The following is an 18,937-nucleotide window of genomic DNA, read 5'->3' as shown; positions in this document are numbered from 1 at the left end:
ATCTTCCTCTATCTTCCTCTTCCTCAATATCTTCCTCTATCTTCCTCTTCCTCAATATCTCTCTCTCTCTCTCTCTCTCTCTCTCTCTCTCTCTCTCTCTCTCTCTCTCTCTCTCTCTCTCTCTCTCTCTCTCTCTCTCTCTCTCTCTCACAATGTTCCAAACGGCCCAAAACTTCACAGGTTTGGTAACGATGCAGCCATCAACGCATCTAAGCGTTTTATGGGGTGTCATCAAATGCCGTTGCCATGGCGACAGACCACTCGCCATGAAACACGATGTCGCTGTAAGTCCAATGGACACGGTCCAATCGTCCCCCAATCTTCACTTGTATATCACCGGTCCATGCCTCAACAGCTCTATGCCAAATCTCACCATATGCCGTTTCCATGGAAACGCATCCCTCGCCATAAAACACGATGTCCCTTTAACTCCTATGAAAATGTTCAAAAAGTGCTCAGAATTCACATGTGTGCTAACAGTCCAGCCGTGAAGACATCTACGAGACAGTTTTGAGATTTCTTCAAATGCCGTTGCCATGGCAACACAATGCTCGCCATGAAACACGTTTTTCTCATAACTTCAGTGAAAATGCTTCAAACGGCCCAAAACTTCACAGGTTTGGTAACGATGCAGCCATCAACGCATCTAACCGTATTATGGGGTGTCATCAAATGCCGTTGCCATGGCGACAGACCACTCGCCATGAAGCACAATGTCGCTGTAAGTCCAATGGACACGGTCCGATCGTCCTCCAAACTTCGCTTGTATATCACCGGTACAGCCCTCAACAGCTCTACGTCAATTATAGGGTTTCTTCAAATGCCGTTGCCATGGCAACACAATGCTCGCCATGAAACACGCTTTTCTCATAACTTCAGTGAAAATGCTCCAAACGGCCCAAAACTTCACAGGTTTGGTAACGATGCAGCCATCCACACATCTAAGCGTATTATGGGATGTCATCAAATGCCGTTGGCATGGCGACAGATCATTCACCATCAAGTTAGTTCAAAAGTTTGCAGTTCAAATATTCTGCTGCTTTTCCAAGCCTTTTTACTTTCTTTTCTTCTCTCATCACACATTCAAGCCCCCAGTGTTCATGTATCATTTCAATCTAAATTCTTCACTTTCTTCTTACACATTACATTTCAGCATAGCAGTTTAGCGTCAGATTTTCAGCATAAAGCATTCCCACTAGCAATTTCGTCAGGAATTGCATTCTCTAGTTTGGTATTGATGTAGGGATATGCTATATAATGACATTAACTCGTTTGATACTTTCTATGTCCTACTCAGTACTTACACAGTTTTAGGATTGATGATTGTGGTAAAACATATCGCAAAGCAGAACTAAATACATGTTCCTGTACTTTTGTACGGCTCACAGGCTGATAACTCTGTACCCAAGCCCTGTATACCAGAACTGATTGGACTCCTGCATTTCAACCAGACCACCAATCAGCTGGTTCACTGCAACGGTGTCTCCTGGAAACCCTGGGCACCAAATGATCAGGTAATAAAACTCCACAACGAAGGAACACACTTTAATAGGCATGCACTAGCTTCTTTGTATCTCTGGTGAGAAGATGTCTGACCATGACAATATTTTCAAATCATACAATTCTGTTCTACTTGTGTTCCTTATATGAAGTTGCAAAGTTTGATCACAATTAAAGTATTGCTTGAACCTTTTGGAAATAGAGAAGTATATAATTCAGTGTTGTCAGCATAGCGATGAAAATCAAATAAATATTCTCCAAATGAATGATGTTAATGTCTGAAAACTAGTGGATCTAGGATAGAACCCTGTGGATCTCCGTTTTCCATATGAAATGTTTGTAAATAATATTTGTGAGTCATTTGGCAATTTTGCTTGAAAGATGTTGATGGACCGCTAAGATTATTTCCTAATTAAAGGTGGGGTATGTAATTTATTTCAGAAACACTTTTTGTTATATTCCATGGTATGCTCTTAACATCTCGATAGCAATGAATATATTAAATGCTTTGACAATAAATACATAAAGAAATGTAAAAAGCACGACCAATCATTTTAGCCGGCCCGGCTAAAATAACTGGATGGCCTATCTGCCTGTCAGCCTTCCATCTGTGCACAAACTTATCTCGTGCCCTCATTGGTCATGTGCGCGTTCGTGTGTGTTGGAGATTTTCAAATTCTAGCGCACTCGAGCTGGTTTCTCCAAAATTACATACCCCACCTTTAAATGAATTAAATGTTTATCTACAAATGACAACATATTTGCCCCTTTCACACAGATGATGAGTGGTCAGAAGTGTCCTCAGGGCTGGACCTTTCACAGTGGCCACTGCTACAGCCTCAGCACTGAGCACAAGGTCACATGGAGCGCAGCCAACAGGGCCTGCAGGGAGAGGTATGATCAGTGTGTTCATGGAAAACCTTCAGAGAAAATGAGGCCTAGAGCGTGCATATACATGCTTCTGATAAGTTGTCTGTCACACATAAAAACGATATAATTTGAATTGTATGCACTATCCTTTAGAATACACAACTCTCCCACTTGTATTTTTTATTACAGATATAAAAGCACTCTAGCAAGCGTTCTCTCTAAATTGGACATGGACTGGCTTTGGGACTTTGGAGGAAGGAAACCATTTTGGATTGGTGGGTATCTTTTGATCACTTGATGCTACACTAGAGCTGGGCAATATATCAATAATATATATATCCTGATATAAGACTTGTCATAGGTTCCTGATATCATTATATGGAATGAAGTGTTGTACTTTCCTGGTTGTCTTTATATCTACATTTCGAATGGTTATTTATTGGAAATCTCATTGTAAACATATTTTAATGAAAGCACCAGTAGTCAACAATAAAGTTGTCCTATTTCTATTGAGGTATTTGGTCAAACATATTGTGTTTTTGAAATTTGAAATACTCCATATTGATTAGCCCTATGCTACACATAAATCTTTCGTTCTCCTAGTTTTTTTCATTTTAGAGCACACTGAAAAAACTGAAACGCTGACTTTAATTAAATGTATTATGTCAACAGATTCCACATACATGTATTAGGTTAGTTGAAAGCAATAATATAGGTTTAAATACAAATTGAGGTTTAACTTAATATTATTGCTTTCACCTAACCTAATTCAATTTTTTTGGAATCTGTTGACATAATACATTTAATTAAAATCAACGTTCAAGTTTTTCAGAGCATAATTGAAACCCTCTAACTGGCTGTTTCTGTCCTTCTGTTTCAGGCCTGAATGACAGGGAAGGCCGAGGGCGCTGGGAGTGGGCGGGGGGAGAGCCGCTCAGCTACACCAGCTGGAGAAAGACCCCCCCTCGGTCCAAAATGAAGGGAAACAAAAAGTGCATCCTGGTGGGGAGAAGGGCAAAGTGGCAGATCAGGGACTGCAAGACGGGCAGAGGTCATCGCTTTGTGTGCTCCAAAAGAACTTGATCCTACAGTGTGTGCAGCATCACAGCCATGAGCCACTGTGGTGTTTCAGAAGGGGAAGGACTGATCCTCGGGACATTTAAACTGCAATACCAGAGGGAACTTTCCTGTGTAACGTGCTACACTAAGAGACATTGTTTACACGGCATCTATTCAAATTAACCATTGAACGTGTTGTTATAAACAGTATGAAAAGCTCACAAGACGTTTTTTTTTAAATGTATTCAGTCTATTTTCAAGACTTGCTGACTCCAAAATATAAGTTTGTGCTGTGGGAACAAAGAACAACAGAATACAGACATGGACAAAACATCCACTTTGTGAAATTCTGTCTTTGTTTCAATATTATTTGACAGTATGAAGATTAGCTTTAGCTCTTAATTTCTCTAAAGATTATGTCAAACCTCATTCTTTTATTCAGAGATGTGTTTACTGAATTTGGCAGTGTGACCAGAAAAAAACCTCAGAATAAATGTCAAAATCAAATCATAGTTGATTGTATAAATCAAGCTATCGTGGATTTTCTTTCGTTTGAATTCATGTGTTTTAAAGGGGTCTAATGTTACAGTTTAAAACAGTTAAAAACAATCCCTACAGTATTGACAAGAAAAATAAAATCTGTATTGTAACATTTTCTTTCTCAATTCTTTTTTCGGATCTGTAAGTGTCATTGTGAACATTACTCCAAAAATATCTTAATTATAGAGACCATGCTACTTCTCAGTCTAACAGTATGTCATTGTTTATGATAATCCTTCCATCATTAGGTACAGTGAAACAATATTAAATGTTGACATGCCTTCACGGTTGAAAGCTGGTTTTTCCCTTTTTGAGAATTCAACATGCTATTTAGAGCTGGTGGAGTTGGTCCTGTGAACCACAAGCAGCAATGTGATTATCCCCATCATGTGATCTACCACGGCAGTATGAAAGAGGGCCTTTTATCTGAGCTCTGAGCAGCTCTCAGAGGGTTGCATGCAGCCAATACACACAGCCTCTTCAGCTCGGTAAGTCAAGCTTCAACTTAACAGATTTATACGTGATGAATGTGCATGCTGAGGATAGATTTAAACGTTAGTGTTTTACAGACTACCCGGACAAACTAAAATATTTGTGCATTTTATGATAATGGAAACATGTTATGGTTGATTAATTGATCAAAATGTGTTCCTAACAGATGCATTTTGTACGGCAGTTAGAGGAAAGTCTTTGAAACTTTTAGGATTCTCCACCTTTTTATGGAATGCATTAGTTTGCTGGTAAGAAACAATATAGTTGCAAGCTCACTTACTCTACAGTGTCGAAGGTATGGGCCGTGACTAAAATAAGTTATACTTTTACTATACTGAATTGAAAAATTAAGAGCTTTTTTAAGCATGGAGACATGTCACAGAAGAAGCTCAAAATACTAATATGATCCTGAAAATGAGCAGAATAGGGCCCTTTAATATTGTAAGGAAAGCTGTAACATGGTTCCACATCTCTTGAATACCATGCAGCAGTTATTTGCTTGGAAATCTTTTGCTGTGTTATTGTATGTGAGTGCATTGATTATGTTTTAATATTGTTATGTGAACCCTCTGTACTTTATACAAAGAGCAACCCTAGTTTAATTTATATTCACCTAAATGTCAGTCCCAGCATTTACTCCATAGTAACATCCTTAATACATTTTAGATGAAAGAGGCCTTCAGGTGACGTAGCACACCCTGTGGCTGCAGTTTAAGAGGTCAACATGCTCCGTCGAATGCTTGGTGTCTCCCCCCCTTCCAGTCTTTACACTAATACACAGCTCAAAATCCAGCTGTGTATCTACAGTATCTTCTATGTTACTGTTGGAAAAAAAGTATTTTCACAAAAAATGTAATAGTATTCATTTTATTTCAGAAAAACCCACCTCTCATCTATAATATATCATGTAATATATATAAATGTGATGTGTAATATATTAAAGTAATTAAGAAACATTTTGTTTAAAATTGCATTACTAAAGCGGTTTTAAAAATACTATAGAAGTATTTTTCAGATTGGAACATAATGTTAACATTCTCTTTACAAGCCAATCCCCCCAATAGTTTCTAACTGATCTCTTAAAATGACCCTATTTTGCTTTTCGGTCTATTCTCTTTCCCTTTAGGGCTCTTTAAAGTAGAGACACTACATACTGATACACACCTGGACATCAGCAGGAGAGGACTCTTTAAAGTAGAGACACTACATACTGACATACACCTGAAAATCAGCAGGAGAGGACTCTTTAAAGTAGAGACACTACATACTGATATGCACCTGAACATCAGCAGGAGAGGACTCTTTAAAGTAGAGACACTACATACTGATATACACCTGAATATCAGCAGGAGAGGACTCTTTAAAGTAGAGACACTACATACTGATATACACCTGAACATCAGCAGGAGAGGACTCTTTAAAGTAGAGACACTACATACTGATATACACCTGAACATCAGCAGGAGAGGACTCTTTAAAGTAGAGACACTACATACTGATATACACCTGAACATCAGCAGGACAGGACTCTTTAAAGTAGAGACACTACATACTGATATACACCTGAACATCAGCAGTATAGGGCCCCTTTAATATTGTAAGGAAAGTTGTACGATAATTCCACATGTGTTGAATGCCCATATGCAGCAGTTATTTGCCTTGAAATGCTGTGCTGTGTTATTGTATGTGAGTGCATTGAATAGGTTGTAATATTGTTATGTTAACCCTTTGTACAGTGCATTTGTAAATGCAGCATGCTGTAAGCCTTTAGACTAAAATATGTCATTTGTTCTACTCACATTTGTTCTACTCATCTAATAATGACATCAAACCAACATATCTTCACTTTCTGTATCATCAGACTGTGAGTCATTCCTCTCTACTAACATCCATTGTTATGTTGTTTATCCAAGGTCTTATCATGACATAATCATCGGACTCTCCTAATCTCTATCAAAGCGAGAGGAGAGGAACTGGAGAGGGTTCCCTGCTGAGGGTTCTTGTCATGGATCCTAACGCCTCAGGCCAGAGCAGCCAGCCCCCCTCCAGCTTCCAGTGGCTTTCCTTTGCTTACCAGGCGCTGACAGAGATCCCATATGAAGCCATCCTCCCACAGACAGACACCCTGGAGGTGCTGGACCTGAGCTTCAACCTGCTGGATGAGTATCCTTTTATAACAAGCAGAGGCTGTAAGAGCAGAGAACCCCTCCCTGTTCCTTTGTCCCCCCTCTGTCTGCGACCTCACCAATGATCACTGCACTGCTCTGCTTTACAGGAAACCATGCTTCACTGGGAATCATTTGTAGAAAAACACGTTTTACACAAGACAGTAGTGGAATGTTACTAGGTAAATTTACTCAATTACTTTAAGTTCAATTTTGAGGTACTTGTACTTCACTTGAGTATTTTCATGTTATGCTACTCTATACTTTTACCTTACTACATTTAGAGGCTACATTTTACTCAATTGTTTCCACTTATTTAGTTACTAGCTACTTTATATGGAAAGCCACACTGCTGGTAGCAACCTGCGCAGTGTGAGTGTGTTGTCCTTCATTCAGTGTGTATTGGAACCCGGCTCTGCTGGGGCAGCTGGAGAAGCTGAGCACTCTGATCCTGGACTGCAACAACTACACCTCCCACATCAAGTTCCCCTTTATGGCCAGCGTCACAACCGTGTGCATCAACAAGAACAACATCAACAACCTGCCCGTGTTCGTGGAGGAAATCCGGAGGAAGTTCCCCAACATCAAGTGAGCCTGGAACCCTGTTTCAATACCGGGAGGTTTCATTCCTCGCCATATTCTGATTCCATATCTCTCTCCCCCAGGATCCTCAGCATGATGAACAACGAGGCAGCACCGAGCTATTTCAATGGAGGAAGTCTGAACCAGTACACAGACTACAGGTGAGCATAGGCCCTTTTTACCAGTGTTGTAAGAAGTACCCACATCTTATACTCTAGTAAAAGTACACATACCACAGTGTAGAAATACTGTTACAAGTAAAGGTCCTGCATTCAAAATGATACTTAAAGGTTTCCTCTCATGCTGTTTTTAGGCATATATTATGGGCCTCAGATATATATAAAAATATATAAAACATGTCTATGAAGTGTTTTGCTCAAAATACCAAACAGATCACCCATTCTAGCATGCCTCATACCCCTCTATTTCAGCCCTGTTACTAAAGTGCTGATTCTGGGTCCGTAGCTTTAAAAAACAAAAAAAAGGGGGTGGGAGCTAAATGCTGCCGTGATGACACGCCATATCATGTTTCAAACCACATCAAGGATTATTTCTGAAACAGTATGGAGCTCAAATGCTTTCTCTCCCGTGGGTTTACCACAAGGTGAGTTCCTTTTTTTATTTCCTGCTTTTTTACACATACTCTCTCCAGTACAGGTTAGCTCTGATTGTTAGCTATGCTTGCTAATGTAAACACAGACCATATTACGTCCAAAACGTTGTGCATTGTTTCTGATACAGCGACGTTTGTGATAGTGCCATGGGTCCACATTTCAGATATTACGTCATATCGGCAGCTAATCTGGATCAGCTCCGTTGTTCCCCCGTTTTTAGAGATTTGGGTAAGGAGGAAAAGAGAGGGGGTTTTATTTTCTGACACTTTGTGAGTCTCCTTAATAATAATAATAATAAATAATAAATTATATTTAGCGCCTTTCAAGGGACCCAAGGTTGCTGTACATGGTGGACAAACAAAACAAACAGACAATCAAAGGGCAAACAAAAAATAAAGGAAGCCGGGGGACCAAGAAAGGGCTAGGGCCCGAGGGCCAGGGTGAACAGGTGTGTTTTTAATGATGATTTGAAGATGTCCAGGGAGGCAGCATTACGGATCTCGGCAGGAAGTGCATTCCAGAGGGTGGGGGCCGCAACACTGAACGCCCTGTCACCAACAGTTCGGAGGCGAGAGCGGGGGATGGAGAGCAGGCCCGTGTCGGAGGACCGCAGACTCCGAGAAGGGGTGTAGGGATGGAGGAGGTCCAATAAGTACTGGGGGGCGAGGGTATGGAGGGACTTGTACGTGAGGAGGAGTGTTTTATAGTGAATCCGGGACTTGACCGGCAGCCAGTGGAGGTGGATGAGGGTGGGGGTGATATGTTGCCATGGCTTGGTGCGAGTGAGAAGCCTGGCGGCAGAGTTCTGGACGTATTGGAGCCTGTCCAGGGTTTTGCTGGGAACCCCGGACAGGTCTCCATTGCAGTAGTCCAGACGGGATGTGATGAAGGCGTGTACAAGTGTTTCTGCCACAGAGTCAGAGAGTGAAGTCTGGCAATGTTTTTGAGATGGTAGAAGGCGGATTTGGTAACAGATTTGATGTGCGCCTGGAAAGAGAGGGCGGTGTCCAGGATGACTCCCAGGTTGCGGACTTCAGTGGACGGGGAGATGGAGCAGCCGTCAATGGAGAGAAGCAGGTCTCCAACCTTCTGGAGCTGCGCCTTGGGAGCCACAATCATGAGCTCTGTTTTATTGCTGTTGATTTTGAGCAGGTTTGATGACATCAATCAATCAATCAATCAATCAATCAATCAATCAATCAATCAATGTTTATTTATATAGCCCAATATCAAAAATGTTACATTTGTCTCAGTGGACTTCACAGTTTGTACAGAATATCAGTATGACAATACGTCACCCTCTGTCCTTAGACCCTCACATCGTACAAGGAAACACTTCCAGAGAAAACCCACAGTTTAAAGGGGACATGGGAGAAACCTCTGGGAGAGCAACAGAGGAGGGATCCCTCTCCCAGGACGGACAGACGTGCAATAGATGCCGTGTGTAAATTGAAAAGATAATACATTTACAACATAGGTAGTCCAAATGTTTGGAAATGCATGTGTCTATAATAAGAAGATGAATCCACGAGGATATCCATCCAGGACTTATGATCCAGGACCACAGCAACAGGCACAGCCACGACTCAAGATCCAGGGCTCGCGATCCAGGACTCAGGACCACAGCAACAGGATCAGCCATGACTCCGGATCCTGGCGTAGATAGACACCAAAAATAAATTTGGGGAAGCTGGGTTATTCGGAACATGAGAGTAAACAGGTACAGACAGAGAGAAGGAAGAAGTAAGGTGTCCCCCGACAGTCTAAGCCTATAGCAGCAAAACTAGGGGCTGAATCTAATCAGCCCTAACTATAAGCTTTATCAAAAAGGAAGGTCTTAAGCGCACTCTTAAAAACGGATAGGGTGTCTGCCGCCCGAACACAAACTGGAAGCTGATTCCACAAATGTGGAGCTTGATAAGAAAAGGCTCTGGCTCCCATTGTACTTAATCCAGTTTTTTATGTCCTGTAGGCAGTTGACAAGGGATTGAGGGGGGAGCTGAGTGGACGGTTTGGTGCAGAGATAGAGCTGTGTGTCATCAGCATAAGAGTGAAAGCTGAGACCATGTTGGCGGATGATTTGACCAAGTGGGAGCATGCAGATGGTGATTAGGAGGGGTCCAAGCACAGAGCCTTGAGGTACACCTTGGTTGACTGGGGCCGGAGGGGAGCTGCAGTCACTGATGGTGACAAAGTGTTTCCTGTTAGAGAGGTAGGACTCGAACCAGGCAAGAGCTGTGTCACTGAGGCCAAGGCAGCTGAGGAGGATGGTATGGGATATGGTATTGAAGGCTGCAGAGAGGTCCAGGAGGATGAGAATGCTGATGAGGCCAGAATCAGATGTGATGAGGAGGTTGTTTGTGATTTTAATGAGGGCAGTCTCTGTGCTGTGGTGGGGTCTGAAGCCAGACTGAAGGGGTTCATAGAGCTCATGGTATGACATGTGGTGTTGCAGTTGTGCGGCAACTGCTCTTTCCAAGATGTTAATGAGGAATGGAAGGTTTGAGATCGGCCGGTGGTTGTTCAGGTCCTCCGAACACCGGGGACACATATTTATGTATAAAAGACATAAACAAGTGCATTTTGAATGATAGGAGACCTTTAAGTAAAGGTACGAAAGTATAAGCAGTGAAATATACTTAAGTTCCTGACCTAAAAGTACTCTTCATTCAAAGTGGCATTTTTTTTAATAATACACATTCAACAAGTCTTCCAACTCATACGACCAAATAGATCGATTGTTCAAGCCCTTATTACGACCAAATAGGTCGATTGTTCAAGCGCTTATTACGACCTATAATCACGTTTTAAAGTTTTCGACCTCTAGTGCTCCCGTTGAATGCAAACGCTACGGAGGGTCGTATATTCACAAAAAACCTTCTCTGTAAAATCCTAAATTGTAGGATAGTTTGGCCATTAAAATGCTTTTGGATTAGATTTCTAGCGAGAAGTGTATATTGTACTTTCAGAATCTACGTCCAGTGGATGTGTAGGATCTATAGTTTGATAGATATTACGAAGATGATTTGAGGTCTCGCCAGGAGAACGTGTAACAGCAGCGTCCATGTAAAATTAGCGTCAACCCTCACGGGGTGAAAACAGTATTTCCGGTCTCGAAGTTTTCATAATAAAACCGTATTCCCCTCACTGTCAAATGATTTTAAAGCTATATCTGCAGTACTCATCCACTAAAAACTTCAGTTTATCCTTGTTAATTACACAACATTAATTGGTTTAAATTGTGTACAATACTTTTGTGTTTTTCCCATAGGTTTTTCCCTTTCGATTCTGAGAGACACATTTCTTTTTTCAGAGGTTTTGATAGGCTAAAACATCGAACTTGAAGCTCTGTGATTGGATGTTTTAGCCACAATGCACGTTGGGATATGGTGTTTATGCGATATGAAATCCGAAAACATAAAAAAAAAAATAATAATACTTTATTCCGACTGTGCTTGCTTTTCTCTTTGGAAGTCATCACATAACGGCATTGTAATACACGGTTCGGCTGCATTAAATATTACACATCTGCCGTAGTTCTTTATTTATAGAGCCCTGATTAGAAGACTTCTGGACAAACTGGAAGAAGTGCCGCCAAAACTGAATACGTGACGTGGATCATAAATATATCAGCAATTAAACAACATCTTCCATTTCTTTTCACACAATACGTCTCCTTGCAGTATCAATACTAATTCGGCTGACTTTTATATTTGATCCAATTGGTAGATAGGCTGTATTTACACCATAACGGTGCACATCTGATAGACAGGGACTTGTAGTTTTTATAGATATTACTGATTTTCTTTGAATACAAGAATGTAAATACTGAGTTGAGAGAATAGTCAGGGGTTTTGGGTGATGCGAGACACATCTATGGAATCACAATTTCAATAGCTTACCATTAAATGACGGATATACCTTTCTGTCTGTGATGTTTTACAAATCAGATATTAATGTGTATACACATTAATATCTGATATATTACATTATATATATGATATATGATATATGATATATATATATATACATTATCAGCTATAATATTTCTAATATTGTAGTTCTATAGAACTACAATATGCGAAATATTATAGCAATATGCTGTACAATTATGTGAAAACATGAATAAAACTACACATCTTCAGATGTTATACATACATAAGTGTCCTACACTAATAATACAAAGTTATTATGGCATTGTATGCTGTGTGTTATTTGTAACATCTTCAGAAACTACCTTTCCAACTCCTCATGCAGTTGACTGTTACAGGTCTATACAGGTTCATGGTACAATGCATAAGCTTCAAATCGAGAGACTGAAACTGTATTTTTCTTTATCGTTTTAATTTCACAATAAAGTTAATAGTAATATTAGGTTTGATATTATTATGTTTTATTAACTAGACCACTGGTTTTTTAACCCGCACCGCCTAGTGGATAAAGCATGTTATTGAATTTTGTTGTTGAATATGTTATATTTGATGAAAGAATTTAAATATTAAGAGTAGCCTACATACAAAATAGGGGGAAAGTAGAAGGTCAATGATAGAAATATAGAATAGAAAATATCAAGAAGATACTGTAGTGATCTCTACAATAAAGCAGCTAGTGCCGGACGTCCAAAGATATTAACAGGAGGATGTGCAAAGCAGACAAACTAATAAGGCTTTATTTAAACACTAAAGAATACTTTAACTTAAGGTCTTCTTTTGAATAAGAACAACATTTTGGGAGTGTCTACAGATAAATATTAAGTCTGACAAAGTACTTAACGTCAAATACATTGCATAATTTATTTTGGCACTTGACAATCACCTTCCCTGAATTTGACTCAGGTGTAACTAAAGTCTGATTTACGGGTTGTATATATTTCACATCATTAATCAGAATCTGCAAAGTAACAAAAATAAATGTAGTGGAGTAAAAATACCAGGTTAACCTCTGAATTGTAGTGGAGTAGAACAAAGTAGTACATAACAAAACAAAAACATTTCCCAACTTTGGAAAGTATATCTTATCTTATCTTATCTTAAGATGATCGATGGCTACTGCCATATTTGCAAAATTTGCCTCTGAACCTTGACAAGTGCATGTTTCAGGCTTATCAATTAACAACAGCAGGGGTCACAGACATAAGACCAGCTGTTAAATAAAGCTCTTCTGACCTTAGCTGTCATGTGGGTATATTAATGCTGCCCATTATGGACACAAGCAATTTTCACCCATTTATTAATTATATGTTTTAAATTTGATAACACCAATGTGTTTCGTATCCCCTAAACCTCCAGGGGTGTACACAGTTTAATACTGGCAACTTCTAATTATGGGAAATACGAAAACGTCTTTTAAAACTACAATTCTCAGTAGAGACGTGCCATAGAACAAGTTGCGAAACACAATAGAGAGGCGAAGTCCCGCCCATCTACTTCCGACCCATGGGACCTTATTTCGGAAAGATTATGTATTGAAGACAATGGGGGGAGAAAAATTATCTTTCGATCCTGTTTGAATTGTGCCACGAATTACACATATGATGTTTGTCAATCTTAAAAAATAATTTCCATGTAAAAAAAGTCACAGTTTGTCGTAAAACTGTTGAAATATAAGACTATGAAAAATACGCAACTAGAAAGACTACAAATCCCAGAACCCTGGTCCCGCATGCTGGCTCTTACGGAACCGACTAACTCCCCCTTGTGTGTATGTACAGCTCTCAACATGCCCAGACTTGATTTTCACCTCGTTTAATACTTTTCGCCTCATTCTGAAAGAAAGAAGTGAAATGTGCTAATGGGACGGCCGTCTTGGTGTGTGGTGCGAGACGGGAGATGTAGTTCATTGAGCGGTTTCACAGCTGGGCTGGACCCGTTCGAGTCCAGTTTTGGATAGTCTGCCGTGGTTCCATTCCATTTCAAAGAGCTGTTTGACGCTCGGCGTAACCTTGTCGCACTGCCACTCCAACATCCAATCACAGAGCTTGAGGACTAATCACGGGGTTTGTAAAGGAAAGTGGATGTTGTAGTCCCAAACGATAGCTGAGGATTCTGGGTAGTGTAGTGTCTTCGGAAACTCTGTAGTGTCTAAACTCCGAAAAAACGATTTGTTTCTCCGAATCGAAGGTTAAAAACACAAAAGCATTGTACACAATTTAAACCAATCAATATTGTGTAATTAACAAGGATAAACTGATGTTTTTTAGTGGATGAGTACTGCAGATATCACTGTGTAATCATTTGACAGTGATGGGAATACATCCGGTTTTATTATGAAAACTTCGAGACCAGAAATACTGTTTCACCCCGTGAGGGTTGACGCCGACTTTACATGGATGCTGCGTAAAGACGTAGTACACGTTCTCCTGGCGAGACCTCAAATCATCTTCGTAATATCTATCAAACTATAGATCCTACACATCCACTGGACGTGGATTCTAAAAGTACAATATACACTTCTCGCTAGAAATCTAATCAAAAAGCATTTTAATGGCCAAACTATTCCACAATTTAGGACTTTCCAGAGAGGGTTATTTGTGAATAAACGACCCTCTGGAGCGTTTGCAATCAATGGGAGCATGTTGTTTCTTACACGACCACTAGAGGTGCTACACTTTAAAACGTGACTATGGGTTGTAATAAACTGCTGAACAATCGACCTATTTGGTCGTATTTTGTAGGAGGACAGGCTGTACACATGATATTACTGGATTATAATTAGTGATGCATTTATGTGTTAATTTTTATTTAGCAGCTGGTTAAGGATAAATAATTTTAATTATTTGTATACTGCCAGGTACCTCCATCAATAATATGGAGTATAATGTATTAGCTGATTTTATGTTTTTATTAATAGTATGAACCTGAAAAAAGTAACCAATCTTGTTAAAAAAGTGTAGTGGAGTAAAAAGTAGCAAGTACAGTACAAGTACCTCATAAATGTACTAGAGTACATAACTTGAGTTAATGTTCTTTGTTACATTACACTACTGCTTTTTACTACCAGCTAAAAACAAATACATAACCAAAATGAAGAATCCCTCTATATGCTGTATTCTTTTTGTATAATAATCTCCATGGTTTTCATCTGACTTTGGAGCCTCTTTGCAATAATTACCCATGTAAACTCCGGGAATCAGGTTTTATAGCAGCTTGGACGTATGTTTTATTGGCTAATCTTCCTTTTTAAAATTTTAATAGGAAAATTAAAGACAGGGTTTCTCCTCCAGATCAGGCACGTGGAGAGAGCCCTTCTCTTTGGAAGCCTATGTCTCTTTAGGAAATGTATTAACCAACTTAAGACCTAAGCAGTGTGATACTCATTTGAGAGAAGTTTTCAGGGGGGGACTTATGACCTTTTCGTTTCTAAATTCCTGAGTAATAACCCTGCTAATATGCAATCTAATCCAACATGAGGTTTTTAAAGAACCAAAAAACTGATGCAGTGGTTGAAAGTAATGACGTACATTTACAGTACTCAAGTATTGTATCTAATTACTATTTTTGACCTATTTGTATATACTTGAGTATATCCATGTAATGCTACTTTATACTTCCACTCCACTTCTTTCCAGAGGTGAATATCATACTTTTTACTGGTAACTTTGTACATATAAAAACACATGAAATGCTGATGTGGTATAATGCAGTACTGTAGTACTAATCTACACAGTATTTTCTACATTTGGTCCACATTTACAAACGACAATACTGAAATGATCTTACATGAATTAAAACAGGATGAGTACTTTAAATATATTTTGATGTGAAGTTACATTTTGAAGTCTCAAATGTTGACTTTTACTTGTAGTGGAGTATTTTAAGACCATGGTATTTGTACTTTTACTCAAGTAAAGGATCTGAAGTACTTCTTCCAGCCCTGTACAGATGTTTCTCTGGAGCTGGAAGACAACTCCAGTGAACATGTTAATTTTAAAAGATCCATCAAACATAGAGCACTGCTGCAGAAAGCATTTCAAAGTGTCACATGCCAACATGTACTATAGCGCCCCCATGTGGTTCATCAGTGAGAGAGATGTGTGTTTTGTTAAAAGTGTGCTAGAGGAGTCTAAGAAAAGATATCTAGCTGATATCAACTTGGACATTTAGTCTGTTGTTTTATTTGCAACTTAAGCCAAATATAAGATATAAGACTACAGCACAACATGAGTATAATACAGGCTGAGCTTCAGGTGAATACGGAAACTCTTTACGCTGATAGATATCACAATGAATCTGCACCAGTTGATTATTCTTACATTAAACTCATTTTTACAATATAGCTTTTAAATATATGTACTTTAAAATTCTACACATTTTGCAACACATTGATAAATCTCATCAGATAACTTTGAACACTTAGAATGAGAAAATAAATAAGAAATCATTATTTAGTTTGAACGTTTTCTGGAATGTAATGAAATGTGCTCCAATGCTAACGTTCGCCAAATGTAGCAACATCGTGCAGACGCAAATAGACAGTGTGTAAATAAGTTCCTAAATGTGTATTTTTATATGTTCATAAGAAATCAAGTTATAGAAAGTCCCAATCTCCCATAGTGTCCCCCTTTCAACATACTGTAACATATACAGTTCAAGATATATTAAACCAACAAATTGATCCAACAGAGGGGAACATAACACTGTGAAGAAAATTCCTCAGGGCAACAACAATCCATCAATATCATGTCTGAAATGTAGAGGGGCTGACACCGTGATTTAGAATGACTATTTTCTAAATGGGCCTTTCAGTCGCAGGGTCCATAAATCAGGTCTGAGAGGACTGAAGACGTTTACAGCCCTCTCACTGACATGTCTATACCCCTTTCACACCAAGGCTTTTCCCCTTCTAGCTCCGTGCTAGAGCTTTTCTGGTTCAGAACCGGTTCTTCGGTTTAGCGCCGGCTCTTTTCACACCGCTCAGAGCCCGACTGGTGCTGCCGCTGCTGCGTCATGACGTCACAGTTTACGTCGCTGAGTTTCTCCCCAACGGAGCTCACCTCACAACAACAACGGGCCGGGGACTGCGTCGGGTCGATGATCGTGTTGCTTTTAATCATACGAAGCCAGATTAAATTAAATAACGACTTCTCCAACCTTATACTTTTTTCCAGAGTGCCGTGGTTCATTGTTTATTAATGTGTTTCAGCGGCATTTACCGACCGCTGCAGTGCTGGCCGGCTGCTCTTCAACGGGAGTGTATTCTCCCGTTAGCTCCGGGTTAGCTCACACGGCTCTAAAGTATTCACTGTCTGACTGTCACACAAGCAGCTGATACATATCCCCAGTTCCCCTTAAGTGAATGTGTGTCAGTCTGAATTGACGCTGTTTGGTGTCAGTCTGAATTGACGCTGTTTGGCATCACAACGCTGTTATGAAAGTTTCTCTGGTATAACATGGGTGATGTTAGCATAGCAACCGAAGCTAAACTGACTACTTGCTAAGCCGTTTTCTACAGGCACTTTTTACCGGCGTATTTTTCATTATGATTCTACTTGTGATAGTCGGACATGACAACCTGTGCAGCCCATGTATTGATTCCATCCGATAGCTGGTATAATAACAAACAAAACGTCTGCCTGCTCTCCACAATGATCAATAACAGCGAACGGATGGTCAAAGTAAGGTACAAATAAACAGAATCACACGAAGCCTGGTTAGTGTTGCCTGACTTCATAAAGCGTGTTTTTTTTTTACAAGTGTGTGGTTGCATTCTAGTCACTTTGCTCAGCACTACTGCTGGTTACAACTTTTATTTGCCGTACTCGCCTTAACTGTTATCTCAGGTTAATCTCGCCCCCCCTCCGACGTAAGCGTGACGTATGCGGTTCTTGCTTCTAGACGGACAACTTTTTGGTGCTCGAAACGAACCGGATTCCGGAGCTTAGAGGCTGCTCCGCTGCGGTGTGAACAGGAAAACCCGGTGCTTTTCAAGCTCCAGCTCCGAACCGGCCCCGAAACACCGTTGGTGTGAATGGGGTATGAAGTCCTTTAACCAGTTCTTAAAGTTAACAGTTCATCAGCACTAGCCACTGTCATCTTCAATTTCAAAATGTATAATGTCCACTCTAATTTAATAAAGTAATGGACATGTGCACACTAATAATACATTATAGGTTTTTAAACACATCATCCCTCAATCTCTCCAGGGATAATGTTACAGTGTAATCACATCACAACCGTAGCAGCAGAACGTGCTACTCTTTATCTGTCAAGCGCGTGTGTTGTAATCTGAGCTCATTTTTAAACTTGTGATTGACCTAAATAGCAGACATTCACCCCCCTGTTGTCTCCTCCTCCCTCAGGCAGTATGTGATCAGTCAGCTGCCCGGCCTGGAGGTCCTGGACGACACCGAGGTCCTGGAGCAGGAGCGTGTCCAGGCCAGGAGGACGTACTGGCTGCAGCAGAGCCACAGCAGCCGGAGGAGGAAGGACGAGTCAAGGAAACACACACACATGCTCAAAAAGTCAAATACTGTCATATGACATAGGATATCATATGTTTTTATCAACCATTTTATGTTTGTTATATTACACATTGTATGTTTTGTATCTGATAGTTTCAACAAATATTTAAAGCTACAGGATTTTTATGCTGACGTAAATATTAAAATACATGCACCATGTTCTATATAGAAGAGATATAAAAGTAAAAATATAAATATTAAACACACGTGTCATGAATCATTTCCCACACCTTATAGTCTAGTTACAGCATAGTGAACCCGGAAATGTGGAGTACCCCAACATTTTATGTTAGAGATGTATAGTAGGGTCCCCAGCAAATAGAAACTGCTGCATGCTAAACTGCATATGTTGAGCAATTAGCATAAGTTGCGTCAATTACCAATTATTACCATAATGGCCTATATGTGGATTTTCGATTTGGAGCGTTTTGGAGTGGTTTTGTGGGTATTGTGGCTGCTGAAACCATTTCTGAGGATTTTCCAGTCAAAAAGGGCAGTTTTAAGCAGAAAGTGGCAATATCTCTCTGGGCTGATTTTGACTTCTTTGAGTAGACTTGCGTTGCGACCATTGTATATAGAGAGCACAAGATGAAGTTATTACTGTGGACAATTCTTTATCAAATAAACAATCTGTCCAATCCAAATGATCCAGAGTA

General features: G+C 39.9%; 2 protein-coding genes across 2 annotated transcripts in view; both read left to right on the top strand.

The window, feature by feature from the left end:
- Window positions 1-4,079, top strand: part of frem1a (Fras1 related extracellular matrix 1a) — a 60,423-nt gene extending 56,344 nt beyond the window's left edge. Inside the window, exons 34-37 of the mRNA XM_034130900.1 lie at window positions 1,389-1,514; window positions 2,279-2,394; window positions 2,560-2,645; window positions 3,251-4,079. Coding sequence (XP_033986791.1) covers window positions 1,389-1,514; window positions 2,279-2,394; window positions 2,560-2,645; window positions 3,251-3,453 — 531 coding nt within the window. The 3' untranslated portion in view covers window positions 3,454-4,079. The remainder of the gene's footprint in view (window positions 1-1,388; window positions 1,515-2,278; window positions 2,395-2,559; window positions 2,646-3,250) is intronic.
- Window positions 4,080-6,462: 2,383 nt separating this feature from the next.
- LOC117482708 (leucine-rich repeat-containing protein 72) lies at window positions 6,463-18,421 on the top strand. The gene is made up of 4 exons (XM_034130920.1): window positions 6,463-6,624; window positions 7,023-7,214; window positions 7,292-7,369; window positions 18,120-18,421. The coding sequence occupies exons 1-4, from the start codon at window positions 6,467-6,469 to the stop codon at window positions 18,298-18,300; spliced, it is 609 nt and encodes a 202-aa protein (XP_033986811.1). The 5' UTR covers window positions 6,463-6,466; the 3' UTR covers window positions 18,301-18,421.
- Window positions 18,422-18,937: the final 516 nt, after the last annotated feature.

The sequence above is a fragment of the Trematomus bernacchii genome, unplaced genomic scaffold (genome assembly GCF_902827165.1).
Source record: "Trematomus bernacchii unplaced genomic scaffold, fTreBer1.1, whole genome shotgun sequence".
Lineage (NCBI taxonomy): Eukaryota > Metazoa > Chordata > Actinopteri > Perciformes > Nototheniidae > Trematomus > Trematomus bernacchii.
The sequence above is the reverse complement of the archived record's forward strand: the minus strand, read 5'-3'. Positions and strand labels throughout refer to the sequence as shown.

Coding starts and splice junctions, on each gene's coding strand:
- LOC117482708 (XM_034130920.1), top strand. CDS start 6,467: ATGGATCCTAACGCCTCAGGCCAGAGCAGCCAGCCCCCCTCCAGCTTC. Junction 6,625..7,022: donor AGCTTCAACCTGCTGGATGA/GTATCCTTTTAT, acceptor TCCTTCATTCAG/TGTGTATTGGAACCCGGCTC. Junction 7,215..7,291: donor AGGAAGTTCCCCAACATCAA/GTGAGCCTGGAA, acceptor TCTCTCCCCCAG/GATCCTCAGCATGATGAACA.